The following is a 16,051-nucleotide window of genomic DNA, read 5'->3' on the forward strand; positions in this document are numbered from 1 at the left end:
ATCTAATATCATAAGTCTGTGAGTGGCATAATTATGCGACCGTTTGCCTTCACTATCTGGTGTGATCTCCATGTGTAGCAATAACTATCTAAATGTTTCCAGTAATTGTTGATTAATCCTGAACATTGGCTTTTTAGGAATTTTAGCCCATTCCTCAATGCAAAACAGCTTCAACTCTGTTATGTAAGTGGATTTTCTTCCAGGAACTACTCGATTCTGGTCCTTTTGCAAGATTTCTATAGGATTAAAGTTACGACATTGACAAGGCCAATTAAAAACTTTTTTACTCTTTAAAGAGTAACCGCCATTTTAATTTTTATTCCATAACTCGATAGTACACGTGAAAATAAGCGATTTTGTAATATACAGTTGTGGCCAAAAGTATTGACACCCCTGCAATTCTGTCAGATAATACTCAGTTTCTTCCTGAAAATGATTGCAAACACAAATTCTTTGGTATTATTATCTTCATTTAATTTGCCTTATATGAAAAAACACAAAAGAGAATGAAGCAAAAAGCAAAACATTGATCATTTCACACAAAACTCCAAAAATGGGCCAGACAAAAGTATTGGCACCCTCAGCCTTATTATTGGTTGCACAACCTTTAGCCAAAATAACTGCGACCAACCGCTTCCTGTAAACATCAATGAGTTTCTTACAATGCTCTGCTGGAATTTTAGACCATTCTTCTTTGGCAAACTCTCCAGGTCCCTGATATTTGAAGGGTGCCTTCTCCAAACAGCCATTTTTAGATCTCTCCACAGGTGTTCTATGGGATTCAGGTCTGGACTCATTGCTGGCCACCTTAGAAGTCTCCAGTGCTTTCTCTCAAACCATTTTCTAGTGCTTTTTGAAGTGTGTTTTGGGTCATTGTCCTGCTGGAAGACCCATGACCTCTGAGGGAGACCCAGCTTTCTCACACTGGGCCCTACAGTATGCTGCAAAATTTGTTGGTAGTCTTCAGACTTCATAATGCCATGCACACGGTCAAGCAGTCCAGTGCCAGAGGCAGCAAAGCAACCCCAAAACATCAGGGAACCTCCGCCATGTTTGACTGTAGGGACCGTGATCTTTTCTTTGAATGCCTCTTTTTTTCTCCTGTAAACTCTATGTTGATGCCTTTGCCCAAAAAGCTCTACTTTTGTCTCATCTGACCAGAGAACATTCTTCCAAAATGTTTTAGGCTTTTTCAGGTAAGTTTTGGCAATCTCCAGCCTGACTTTTTTATGTCTCGGGGTAAGAAGTGGGGTCTTCCTGGGTCTCCTACCATACAGTCCCTTTTCATTCAGATGCCGACGGATTGTATGGGTTGACACTGTTGTACCCTCAGACTGCAGGGCAGCTTGAACTTGTTTGGATGTTAGTCGAGGTTCTTTATCCAACATCCGCACAATCTTGCGTTGAAATCTCTTGTCAATTTTTCTTTTCCGTCAACATCTAGGGAGGTTAGCCACAGTGCCATGGGCTTTAAACTTCTTGATGACACTGCGCACGGTAGGCACAGGAACATTCTGGTCTTTGGAGATGGACTTGTAGCCTTGAGATTGCTCATGCTTCCTCACAATTTGGTTTCTCAAGTCCTCAGACAGTTCTTTGGTCTTCTTTCTTTTCTCCATGCTCAATGTGGTACACACAAGGACACAGGACAGAGGTTGAGTCAACTTTAATCTATGTCAACTGGCTGCAAGTGTGATTTAGTTATTGCCAACACCTGTTAGGTGCCAAAGGTAAGTTACAGGTGCTGTTAATTACACAAATTAGAGAAGCATCACATGATTTTTCAAACAGTGCCAATACTTTTGTCCACCCTATTTTTATGCTTGGTGTGGAATTATATCCAATTTGGCTTTAGGACAATTCTTTTTGTGTTTTTTCATTTAAGACAAATTAAATGAAGATAATAATACCAAAGAATTTGTGTTTGCAATCATTTTCAGGAAGAAACTGAGCATTATCTGACAGAATTGCAGGGGTGTCAATACTTTTGGCCACAACTGTATCTTATCAGAGAAATCTGCTTTTTTCCCTACCAGAATTAATCAGTCATTATGAAAATTCTCAATTCTGAGGTAAAATCTGTATTCAGTGACAGAGTTTCCCAATACTGAGATAGGAGATGGCAGCTGCTACTGTTAAAACTATATATAGAGGAGGGGGAGGAGCTCTGCCTCTAGCTCCTCCCCCTACATCTACATAGAATGTTATCAATAGTATCTGCCATCTCCTATCTCAGTAATGGGAAAGTCTGTCTTCACTGAATAGGTGTATCGGCGGTCATTAAGGGGTTAGGTAATTTTTTGTAGAACAATTTGCGTGCTTTGGGTTGTTGTCATACTGCATGACCCAAGTTCACTCAAGGGCAGCTCACTCAGCTTTAAGCTCATGGACAAATGTTTTGACATTTTTCTTTAGAATTTTCTAATATAATTCATCATCCCATCAATGACGGCAAATCGTCCAGGCCCAGATGCAGTAAAATATGACCAAACCATAATATTACAACCAAAAAGTTTCAAATATTTTACGAGGTTTTTATGTTATAGTGCAGTTTTTTTCATTCTCCAAAGATAATGTTTCTCATTAAAACCAAAATGTTATGTTTTGTTCTCATATGTCCACAAAACATTGTACAAATAGCCTACTTGCTCGTCCAGGTGAACTGTATTAAACTGTAGATGTGCAGTAATAATCTTCTTGAAGAGCAGTGGCTTTCTCCTTGCAATCTTGCCATGCACCCTATTGTTCTTTAATGTCCTTCTAAAGGTGGAATCTTTAACTTTAATGTTAGCTAATGTGAGAGAGTCCTTTAGTTGCTTAAAGGGAATCTGTCACCACATTTGACCTACGTAAACTATTAACCTGGGCATACAGGTTATAGACTGTTAATAAAAGTCCTACCTGTGTGTCTCATATCAGATGCCTTGTTGTTGATAAATAATTTTTTATCGTTTTATATAAACGACATCTTCTGTGCTCTGGGGATGACTCTGCCTGGAAGATAACTCTGCCTCCAGAGCTTACGTTAAATGAAGGTGGAGTTACCAGTGTGATGTGTAATGGCCCTGCAGAGCTGTGTGTGTTTATAACTGACACATCTGTAGGTTCCACTCAGCTCCAGCTTCTATCTCACAGGCAGAGAGCTGTGTATGTATGTGTGTGTGTGTATGTGTGTGTATATGTCCGGGAAAGGCATCCGCACCGTCGCAGCTACAGCCACAAAATTTGGCACAGTCACACGTCTGGACCCCGAGAGCGTCCTAAGCTATGTTGTGAGGTGAAATTTTAACCCTGTGCGTTCCAATTCACCAAACAATTTTGCCCCTATCTACATACTGGGAGAATAAGTGTGTGTGTGTGTCAAGCCCCGCCCCTCATTGTAATGTCATAATGCCCCTATTTGCATACTGGGGAAGCAGTGTGTGCGTATCAAGCCCCGCTCCTCATTATGATGTCACAACGGTTGCCATGGCGACGCTGATATCATCATAGGTCGCAGGCCCCGCCGACGCTCATTATGATGTCATAATGGTTGACTATGGGATGGAGGATGTGTGATGGGTATATGGGCACTGGACTATGGGATGGAGGATATGTATGACGGGTATATGGGCATTGGACTATGGGATGGAGGATGTGTGATGGGTATATGGGCACTTGACTATGGGATGGAGGATATGTTTGACGGGTATATGGGCATTGGACTATGGGATGGCGGATATGTATGACGGGTAAATGGGCACGGGACTAGGAGATGGCGGATATGTATGATGAGTATATGGACACGGGACTATGGGATGGAGGATATGTATGATGGGTATATGGGCATGGGACTATGAGATGAAGGATGTGTGATGGGTATATGGGCACTCGACTATGGGATGGCGAATATGTATGATGGGTATATGGTCATGGGACTATGGGATGGAGAATATGTATGATGGGTATATGGGCATGGGACTATGGGATGGAAAATATGTATGATGGGTATATGGGCATGGGACTATGGGATAGAGGATGTGTGATGGGTATATGGGCACTGGACTATGGGATGGAGGATATGTATGATGGGTATATGGGCATGGGACTGGGATGGAGGATGTGTGATGGGTATATGGGCATGGGACTATGGGATGGAGGATGTGTGATGGGTATATGGGCACTGGACTATGGGATGGAGGATATGTATGATGGGTATATGGGCATGGGACTGGGATGGAGGATGTGTGATGGGTATATGGGCATGGGACTATGGGATGGAGGATGTGTGATGGGTATATGGGCACGGGACTATGGGATGGAGGATAACTATAATATGCTACAACTAACCACAGTTAGTTACTATGCCCGGACAGCGCCGGGCTCTTCAGCTAGTTTACAATAAAATTACAGAGTCTAATATTTTACACTCATTTCTTTGGTTTGGAACTCTTTATCTACTTTTAGGACTAATGTGAAAATATGAAGTAGTCTTAAGTCAAATTTAAGCAGAAATTAGGAAAATTCTGTAGGACTTTGAAACACCTCTATGTGCTAAACCATTGTACAGCCTAAATGTATTTTGTATCTATGAAATATTGTATATTATGTCATTTTCCTGCAATAGGGACTTGTTGGTGCTCAAACATTAAAATGTAACAGGTGCTCACAATAGAAAGCAATTTCCTATGTGGAGCCAATACTAAGCCAAACCATTCACTAGGAAATAGGTTTATATTATCACGAATACAGAACCTGCCCTGGTCAATGCAATTTTAGGGCAAGCCGAGAAATGAGTTTAAATGATTTTATTATTTTATCTCTGCATTTATTCCTATTATTTATTATTTATTTTCAATACAATCATGAATGGCAGGTGATTGAGAAGCAGAAAACAAGCTTAAGAAGTGAGCTAAAGCAATCATAGGGTCGTAAATAATTTTTATTGCATTAATATAGGTTTCTTGATGTATCAATGACCTTACCAGAATATACAATATTTTTTACTTTTATAATTTAAAATAATGTTTTAAAAATGTCTTTATAGATGACAAAGCTCCAAATTCCTTGCATAGATACAGAATTAAATCAAAACATTCTGTCTGCAGCCACCACTAGAGGGAGCTTAGGAGGATCATGCTACAAACTGTTTAAACATAAAACTCTATAGTCAAACAGTATGCATTAACCCCTTAGTGAAGGGGCCAATTTTTTAAATTCTGAGCAATGTCAGTTTATATGGTGATAACTCTGGAAAGCTTCAACAAATCCCATTGATTTTGAGAATGTTTTTTCGTGGCACATTATAATTTATGATAATAGTAAATTTAGGTTGATATGTTTTGTGTTTGTGTATCAGAAATTTGAAAAAAATGTAAAAAAAAATGCAATTTTCAAACTTTGAATGATTATCCCTTTAATCCAGATAGTCATTCCACACAAAAACATTAATAAATAACATTTCACACATGTCTGCCTTACATCAGCACCATTTTTAAAACACTAATTTATTTTGTTAGGCTTTTAGGAGGTTTAAAACTGTAGCAGTAATTTTTATTTTTTTTCAAGGAAATTTGCAAAATTTAGTTTTTGAGGGACCTATCAATGTTTGAAGTGACTTTTGGGGTGCTATATATTTGGAAACCCCAAACATGATACCATTTTAAAAACGGCACCCCCTGACACATTGAAAACTGCTGTCATGTAGTTTATTAACCCTTCAGGTGATTTTCAGGAATTAATGCAAAGTGGTATAGCAACAATGGAAAAAGTGTTTGTTTACCACCACCTAAATGTCGCTAACTTCTGGACCGGTCGCTATAGCCGGGAGACTCTAAGGCCGCTATTTGACCATGAACTGCTATGGCAAACATCAGAACCACACAATCATAATCTCTGTGTGTCAATTAGATTAAAACGGAAGCCCCCACAATGTATTAACCATTTATTTGATGTAGTAACTTTTGACAGCAGCAACTAAGGGGTTAAACAGATATGGACGGTGTCAACACAGATCATTTGTGATACAGCAAGTTGTCAGCTATAGTGTACAGCTGCTGGATTGTCACCTGTATGGGGATGATATTCTCTTATATCTGAGGTCAGTTAAAAGATGTATTGGCTGTCATTAAGGGGTTAAGCTCCTCAGCTCCCTCTAGTGGTGACTCTAGGAAACTGGAATGTTACTCTTCTGCTCTAGATCAATGCAGGAAATTTTGATATATTACAAAATAAATCAGAATTGCTCCTGTGTGATGCATGTAGATAAAACATTGTAGTTGCAAAGAATGCAAATGTCCCATCAGTGCCATAAAAAATAATAACCGAACAACTTCCTGTGATTTTCAATCTACAGGGTGGGCCATTTATATGGATACACCTAAATAAAATGGGAATGGTTGGTGATATCAACTTCCTGTTTGTGGCACATTAGCATATGGGAGGGGAAAAACTTTTCAAAATGGGTGGTGATTATGGAGGCCATTTTGAAGTCGGCCATTTTGGATCCAACTTTATAAATGGCTCTCCCCAGGTGTATCCATATAAATGGCCCACCCTGTACAGACAGTCAGAACTTATTTTTTCAATCTTTTATATGTATTTTAGGAACAGTAATAAACAAAGCAAGTCTATAAATAGTGATGAGAGAACGTGCCCAAGCATGCTTGGGTTACATGTTATCTGAGCACGTTCATTCATCACTATCTATGACCCTCCGTAATCACAATTTATAGCTATTTTCTATATTTCATTATGGGGCTCTATTTAACCATTTTAGGTAGTGCTTTGTTGGATTCCCACAATCCATATTCGCTGCTCTGCACTTAAAGGCAATATAACGCAACCAAAATTAGGAACTACTATACTGCACTTAGTGCCAACAAATGTTTCTGTAGGTTGACATATCTGGTCATTTCTTTTCTTTCTTCGTCTTCATTAGGTATCTGAATTATTTTGCCACAAAACCTAGTCCAACCGGAGTAATCCTAGATCTCTGGGAGGCGCAGAACTACCCTGATGGGAACCTCAGCACCCTGGCCGCAGTCTTGGAGGAGATGGGCAGACACGAGACAGTAGTATCTTTGACGGGAGAAGATAAATATTGATCTCAAGTAGGAAACATGAAGATGGAGGAAGTAACAAATAGATTTAATTACCGAGTTACAAGCTACTCAAGAGGAATACCGACCAAGAGTTTTACTACTTCTAGAAAACAGACCTTTCTTGTATAATAACATGGAAACGAAAAGGGAAAAAAACATGCAAAGCTGTATCTCAAATATTATAAACCAACCTGATGTTCATTCAGTGTGTGGCTTGTTAGAGGATTTTACAGTTTCCTAGGAAACGAAATTTATTGCTATCCAGATACATGGATAAACTTTCTATACAATCCCAGCTCAAATTGACATTGTTTACATCCACTAATGGACAGGGGTTATTGATTCTGTCCCGAGACAATTTCTATTTTGTGCAAGCCATCTAAGAGACAATAGTGTACTTTTCCAGGGTATTTTAAGGAAAACTACAGCATTTTTTTTCAACGGAATTTAGATTGGGTGCACTGATTGCTATACCTAGCGTCCAATAATCCCCATGTCCCGGTTGTCCGTCCCAAGTTCTTTCATTCACACAAAGAGCAGGAAATCCAATACTCTTAGCAGTAAGTCAGTGCCAATGTAGGTGGCAAAACCTGATTATTATGGTTTGTTTTTTTAGTTTTTATTTCAGCGATATCACAATCAGTCACTAACATCTTAGGGGAGATACGGCAGAAGCTGCCATTGCCGAATCCCCATGCATGCTAATAACATGCCTCTACAGTATTTATCAGTAGTGTTAGGAAGCAACGCGGACAGTAGTTGACTATCGGTATTTTCATCCTCTGCTTTAATCATCTTTTTACAAATAGAGCTTTTTTATTACTGTGATGTGTTTCTTTTTTATTGCTTATGAATTCTTCACTCATTAGAAAAGTCAGATTCATCCTTCAGTAATAAGTGTTGGTCAGACACGACGGTCATGGTCAGTGAGTGACAGGACAATGGTTTTTTCAGGCTCTTTGTGCCTTCGTGAGCTTTAGCTTAATATTTTGGTGATCATTTCTTGTGGTCACAACTTAGGCAATGACTACGGAAAGACGTTAGACAATTCTTTATGATTTCAGAGCTAGTTGTTATGATGTATTAAGCCTGTTGCATAAAGCCTGCAAGGTGGTCTGCAGAACCCGTATGATCCTATATTATAGTGACAATTACTCCTCGAGCTCTGTACTCTCCCCTTGAAGCAATACCTGATTCATATTATTATTCAGATTCACATGTATTACATTGGATACATATGGAGGTGTGGTTTGGACCCATACATTTCTAAAAGTGCCACATTACAGATGGGTGCCATAATACCACCGTATACATGAGCGTAAAACTTGCAGTTGACCATGTTACTTTCATAAATGATTTAGAAACCAATGAGATACCTAAAGGAATACTGTTATTAATCAGAAGTATGAATGGAGCACAGTGAAGATCTTTATCACAGCTCCGTCCATCACATGTAATGACATTAACCCTTAATGAGGGGAGGATCATCTGAATGAAGGACACTGAAAGCGTAGCTGTTGTTTTAATCTTTACTCCATTAATCAATAGAACAAGTGAAAATAAGAAATGTTGTAATATATCTTGTCAGAGAAATCTGCTTCTTTCTCCTCCAGTCCTCGAGGAGAAAGAAGCGGATTTCTCTGAACAGAGTTGCTTATTTCCATGAGTACTATTGATTTAAGATTTATGAAATAAAATGTAATTGACGGTTACTCTTCACGGACACTTATGTTACCTACCTGCAAATAATATTTATTAGAATGAGCATTTGATGGGTTTGGCAAATATCGTACTCTCGGGTAGGAAAGTTATGATTTACTTCTCCGTAGATAAAATCTGGCATGATGGGTTTCCATACAGCAGATCAAAGTAAAACTACGAATGCCTGGTATTATATGCATCACTCGTCCTGATACGCAAGTGCCGTATTGCAGTCAGTTATTTGTCATTCCCTAGAAGTGTGCGTCATCTATCAAATAGCCAACACAAATGTTACAAACATACAGCAACTGGGCTTGGGGTTGGTAGAAGTTGGTTGGAATTCTTTTCCTGCTTGGTACTAAGCCATTGTGATCAGAATGAGTTAGTCAGGGATGCAGTAGTGTAAAGCAAGGCTCAGCTGCAGGAGTTTAGACAAGCTGTTCTGACCAGTGGGAACAGGATTCTGCCATGTCCAAACTTGAAGCGTCCTCAGTCTGAGAACTGTCCGAGGACATCCTATATGCAGGGTGCCCTCTAGTGGTGATAGGTTGCCATTGTGTTCTTTTTGTTCTGTGCCTGTCACAAGCCTTTCATCATGTTATCTGGCTTCAGAGTTGATATTATGTTACACATTATGCCAAATATGTTATTTTATTAAAGCATATTGCATTGGGAGCGCTGTTACATGTTGCTTGCCTTTATTAACCCATTTGCTAATAAAAAGAAAAAAATGTATAAAAATACGTTTAGCAGGCATGTGGGGCCAATATACATATATTTTTCATTTATGTTGTGTATATTCTTACTTTTTCTCTTTTTATTTTTACTTTAATTTATCACCTTGCTCTATTATTTAAGTGTGTACTGTACTGAACAATGCTTGTGCTTTTCCAATACAAGGTTTGCATAGGTCGTCTCCTGGAAAGCGCCTGACGTACGTGTCCAGTATGGGGGCATACAGATATGGCGGGTCGCCTGCAATATCTGGAGCTCTGGATATTGTAAGCATAATGTGAAGCCTTTTATTGATTTCTCAGTTCATTATTAGACTGATGAAATTTGGAAATAAACAAGGCAATAAAAAAAGAGATTTTCCAAGGCTATAATAAGCAACCTTATTTTCAGGAATTTCTTGCCGCCGCCGCCCTGACGTCTCAACATAAAATAATAAGCTCTTGTATGTGCAGCTACTCATTAGGCGTCCTAACAGGCTGGTTAACTAATTACGAGAGATTCTGTCTGAGTTCATAAAATTAAGGAACGATCAATGCTTTGTGACAGGATACAGTAATAGAATCAAGGTATTATCTTGCCGTTCCAAATTAGGCTCATTAACTTAATACACTCATTAGAGGTTCATTCGCTCTGGGAAACACAAGACGTACTTTGGAGTTTTTTCAAAAGTACAGATTTATGAAGTGACCATAAATCCTACATATAAATTCATCCAGTAATAAAAATATTAGCAAAGATTCTTATAAAACTTCCCGTCAGAGGACATTATTAAGACACTAGAAGCTCAGGATCTAGTGTATTATACGCAGGGCTCTTATCAATCAATAGGAAGTCTGAGGCAGTAGATGAAATGGATCATAATCGCAAATATATATCAAATTATCTGCCTGTATCTGGAATACTAAAAGTGACTGCTCGAGAAATAGCCATATAATGCACTTATGTTCCTATACAGACTTAGATCCATATACCGATGGAGAAGGATGCGCTACAACTAGTATGGAAAGGAGGAAAGCAGTTACTTATAGCTATTTGTTAGAGCTAGTGTATGCAACAAGGAGGCAGGACACCCAGATTAGTAAAAAAGTAAGGCTTTGCCGCAGAACTGTTCTGTGTGTATATATATATATATATATATATATACACACATTTCTGTCTACCATGAGACTTTATAAATCACTGTATTAGTGGATTTGCCTTTATTCTGGTAAAAAGTTGCCTATAAGAGGCTTCCAAATCCCTGCTTTGGCCCCCAGTCTGTTTGCCTCCCTTTAGCTACATTAATATAAGAACATGCTCACTTGGAGTACAGATGATGGCAGTGAAAGTGTCAGCTAGACATCTGTGCCTCTCTAAGGGCCTCGTCACACACAGCGAGATCGCTGATTTTGTGATGCCACAGCGATCTCGCCAGCGACATCGCTGTGTGTGACATGGATCAGCGACCGGCCCCCCTTCCGGGTATCGCTGATCGTGAAGGATCGTCCTGGGCCAATTTTTTGATCCTTGGTCTCCCACTGGCCAGCGCGCATCGCTGCATGTGGCAGCGAGAGACCAGAGATCAGCGACGCTGGACGTTGGTTTCCAATGTAAACAGCGGGTATCCAAGAGCCGCACGGCTCTTAGATACCCACTGTTTACCTTGGATACCAGCTTGCTCGCTGGTCCTGATCGCTGGTGGGTCTGTCTATGTGACAGCTCACCAGCGATCACCTAACTATGTCCCAGCGATCCCATCCACGTCGGATCGTTGATATGTGTAACGAGGCCTTAACTCTGGGGATAATCTGCTGGAGGGTATTATTCTGATAAGAACAGCACTCAGAGGAGGGTACAGGTGCTGACTCTTTCACTGCCATCATCTGTACTCCAAAAGACTATAATCTGATATCAGTGCAGCTAAAGGCAGGTAAATAGACTGAGATAAGGAAGGGTTTGCAAGCCACTTACAATTTCCTATAGGTATGAAGACAAGTCGTCTAATAAACTGATTTGCAAAGTTTCATAACTTTCTATGCTGGGCAAATTTATAAAAAAAATTGAAAGTTTAGTTATTCTTTAATCATGTTACCTACAAATTCAATAAAAGTTTGAAAAATCTAAGCATCTATTTAATCTAAAAGTTTTAGTTCAACGTCAAACTGGTGCAGAAAAAAAGGCCCATATAAAAGAAGAAAATAAAATTCTCTAAAATTTAGATGATTAGTCTAAGGATTACTGCCCCTGGCATTGTGTGTATGAACACCACGTGGTGACGATATTCTGTGTGGGGAGAATAAATATTTCTGTATTCCGCTGACCTTACAAGTTCTCATGAAACCTGTATGAAAAAAATCAGAGACGAGCAAAAAATTACAAATACATGAGCCTTCCCAAATCTATGGGTTTATGGACCTCACTGTAATGAGGACATCTGCAAGACCTATTAGACCTATCAAACATAGAATTTAATCATGGACTAAATGTGAATTATTTTAGATTAGATTATAGTCTGATGAAAACAGCTAAGGATGAATAGTGATTAATGATCTACATAAATAAATGGTAATTCAGTCATTTAAAAAAACCAAGGCGCACGGGGAGATATCTGTGAGCAGAGCACATACATTACTGTAATCTCCAGTTTGTGTAGGAATCTGACCACACGTTGCACGGCCATAGCGAATACTGCCCCATTGATTCCCACAGTATGGGAATGGAGATTGGGACGTGCTATCGCTCGATCACGAAACTCTCATTCTGAAATAGAAAGCAGGGACCGGGCTTGCTGTAAATGTAGAAAAAAAAATAATTGATCCCTTTAAAAAGTTCGGTTCTATATATGTGCACAGTGCTTACAGTCATCTATGGTAGACTGCAGAATTAATGATGCCTCAAAAATGTTTAGTAGTGCTTAAAGGCAAAAACACAAGAATAAAGCATAACATATTTATTATTACTTTTAGGAATAAATTTGACATCAGCTTGCTGTGTTATTTTTTTACATGTACATTTTTTCATTGATAGTGCCCTGTTATCTATATAATTATGAAGCTTACTGCATTTTATACCTATTACGTATACCGCTGTCCTACAGTTCCTAAAGTAACCAGTAGGTGGCAGACAATATCTCCCACTTTGACACTAAAAGGCGAGTGAAACAATGGAGTGCACATTCACATACATTACGCCTGTAAGCCTGAGTTTTACACCTTGGCCACCTCAATTCCAGATTTTCCATGGGTTTAGCATAAATGACAAGTTCAGAGATCTTTTATGAGTACTGGGTAAGAGTGTGAGTTGTATTTGCAATGATAAACCCAATGGATTCCTTAAGCTGAGGATTTCGTTCCCTCAAGTATTTTTACGAAAGCAGTATTACTGCAAAAGTGTTACTTACTTTTTTGGCTATAGAGATATAGAAACCAATTTAGTTTTTGTCTTTTATTTCCCTCCAGCTGTATTTACTATGCAATTCCTTTTTTCTAAAGATGTACTGAGAAAGAAGTGCTATCCATTGCATTCTTTGTATTCCTGTACAGTGAGATGTAGTTTACTCTCTAGGTGTGCCTCATATTTTCCCCCGATCCTCCTTATCCTTAGCCTGGTTTCTTTTTTCCACTGTTTGTAAATGCCTGCATTTATTCTGTCAATCTGACATGTACAAAGTGTAATAAAAATTTTTAAAAAGGTAATAAATTATATTTATAAGCAACCACCAGTTGTTTGACGCTGTTCATTTTCTATGTATGAAAAAAAAATAAAAGATTAAAATAGAGAGTGAAAAACTTTATCCAACATTTCATTAAACCTGATACATAGTTTCACAAAGGTAGAAAAACAGAGATGGGCGAATCGTTTCCGGACCCCGCTCCAGCAGTAATCTGTGACTATTGGATGGGAGCCCGGTAAATTACCGCTCATCTGCCACTATCCCAAGGTCATCTTTTGATTAGCTGAGCTGGTACGAAGTTATCATTGTGGTGGGGAGTACAGACAATGTCATGCCAGCCAAGCTAATCAAAAGCAGAGCCAGGGATGACATACCATTGGTGCAACTTTTGCCATTACACAGGGGCCCAAAGACATATTATTGAATTGCAAAGGGCCCATTTAGTGTTTTTGCACAGGGGCCCTCTTCTGCCCTGCTCCCTCTCGCATCATTCCCCCTCTGCCTCTGAAGCAGCGGGCGTGCGATGATGTCACTTCATCACGCGCCATGCTGTGCCAAGCAGTGGGGCTGCAGAGCCCGGAGCAGTGGGGGAACCAGGAGAGGTGAGTATTGTATTTTTTTTCATATCAGTGAGTGGCCGGGACTGTGGGGCTGCATTATACTCTATGAGGGGCTGCATTATGCTCTGAGTTGGCTGCATTATAATATATGTGGAGGCTGCATTATACTCTATGAGGTGTCTGCATTATATTCTATGGGTGTGGCTGGATTATACTATATGGGGTGGCTGAATTATACTCTATGAGTTGCCTACATTATGCTCTATGAGGTGGCTTGATTATACTTTATTGGGTGACTGCACTATACTCTTTGAGGTGGCTGCAATATACTCTATGGGGTGGATGCATTGTACTCTATGGGGTGGATGCATTATACTTTATGGGGTGGATGCATTATACTCTGAGGGGAATGCATTATACTCTAATGATGGCTGCATTATGCTCTATGGGTTGACTGCATTATGCTCTATCGGGTCGCTGCATTATACACTATGGGGTGGCTGCATTATACTCTATGGGTTGACTGCATTATACTCTATGGGGTGGTTGCATTATACTCTGAGGAGGGCTGCATTATACTCTGAGCCGGGTTGCATTATGATCTGAGCCAGGCTTCATTATATTCTAAGGGTTGGCTGCATTATGCTCTATCGAGTAGCTGCATTATACTCTATGGGGTGGCTGCATTATATACTCTATGGGTTGGCTGCATTATACTCTATGGAGTGGTTGCATTATACTCTATAGAGTGGCTGCATTGTGCTCTGAGGGGGCTGCATTATACTTTATGGGGGGTTGCATTATAATCTATTGAGGACTATGGAATGCATTATACTATATGAGGGCTGCATTATACTATATGGGAGCTGTATTATACTATATGGGGGTCGCATTATACTCTATCAAGGACTATATGGGACCTGCATTATACAGGGTGGGCCATGTATATGGATACACCTAAATAAAATGGGAATGGTTGGTGATATCAACTTCCTGCTTGTGCACATTAGTATATAGGAGAGGAAGAACTTTTTAAGATGGGTGGTGACCATGGCGGCCATTTTGAAGTTGGCCATTTTAGATCCAACTTTATTTTTTCCAATGGGAAGAGGGTCATGTGACACATCAAAATTATTGACAATTTCACAAGAAAAACAATGGTCTGCTTGGTTTAAATGTAACTTTATTCTTTCATGAGTTATTTCAAGTTTCTCTTTGTTTAAAGCCATTGACATGTCACAGAGGATAACATGTGAGGAGCGGATAGAAATTGTGTTGATGTCTGGTGAACGCAGCACCCGGGTCATTGCAGCAGATTTCAATGCAAGACACCCTACACAATAAAACTGTCACCATTCTCATTTTATTTAGGTGTATCCATATAAATGGCCCACTCAAAAAAGTTTGCCTCATCAGTGAACATAATGTTCTGTGTAAACTGAGGGTCCTGTTCCAATTTTTGTTTTGCCCATTCTGCAAATTCAGCGTGCCGATCTGGGTCATCCTCATTGAGATGCTACAGCAGCTGAATTTTGTAAGGGTGCCATTGGTGAGTAGCTAATATCCGCCGAAGGGATGTTCGACTAATGCCAGATCAATTTGATGTGTCACATGATCCTCTTCCCATTGGAAAAAATAAAGTTGGATCCAAAATGGCTGACTTCAAATTGGCTGCCATAGTTACCACCCATCTTGAAAACTTTTCCCCCTCCCATATACTAATGTGCCACAAAAAGGAAGTTGATATCACCAACCATTTCCATTTTATTTAGGTGAATCCATATACATGGTCCACCCTGTACTGTATTGAGGACTATGGGGAATGCATTATACTATACGAAGGACTATGGGGTGCATTATACTATGGGAAATACATTGTACTATATGGAGGACTATGGAGTGTTTTATGCAATGTGGAGGACTCTCTGAAGCATTATACTCTGTTGACGTCTATAGGGAGTACATTATACTATAGGGAGGATATGGACTGTTCATTATACTGTATGGAGGACTATGGGGTGAATTATTCTGTATGGAGAACTACAAGGTACATTAAACTGTATGGAGGACTATGGGGTGTGCATTATACTATATGGATGATGATGGGGAGTGTATTATACTATAATAATAATAATCTTTATTTTTATATAGCGCTAACATACTCGACAGCGCTTTACAGTTGGAACACATTACCATCACTGTCCCCGATGGGGCTCACAATCTAAATTCCCTATCAGTATGTCTTTGGAATGTGGGAGGAAACCCACGCAAACACGAGGAGAACATACAGACTCCTTGCAGATGTTGTCCTTGGTGGAATT

At 39.5% G+C, this 16,051-nt stretch overlaps 1 protein-coding gene across 2 annotated transcripts in view; it reads left to right on the top strand.

Annotated features, from left to right (window-relative positions):
• The window catches only part of UNC5C (unc-5 netrin receptor C), a 560,809-nt gene extending 547,534 nt beyond the window's left edge, over positions 1-13,275 (top strand). For both annotated transcript variants that reach the window (XM_073589804.1, XM_073589811.1), the window contains one exon: positions 6,920-13,275. In XM_073589804.1, the coding sequence (XP_073445905.1) occupies positions 6,920-7,085 (166 nt within the window). In that variant the 3' untranslated portion in view covers positions 7,086-13,275. The remainder of the gene's footprint in view (positions 1-6,919) is intronic.
• The last annotated feature ends 2,776 nt before the right edge of the window (positions 13,276-16,051 follow it).

Source organism: Dendrobates tinctorius, unplaced genomic scaffold (genome assembly GCF_039654945.1).
Source record: "Dendrobates tinctorius isolate UK_male_01 unplaced genomic scaffold, ASM3965494v1 ptg000011l, whole genome shotgun sequence".
Taxonomy (NCBI): domain Eukaryota; kingdom Metazoa; phylum Chordata; class Amphibia; order Anura; family Dendrobatidae; genus Dendrobates; species Dendrobates tinctorius.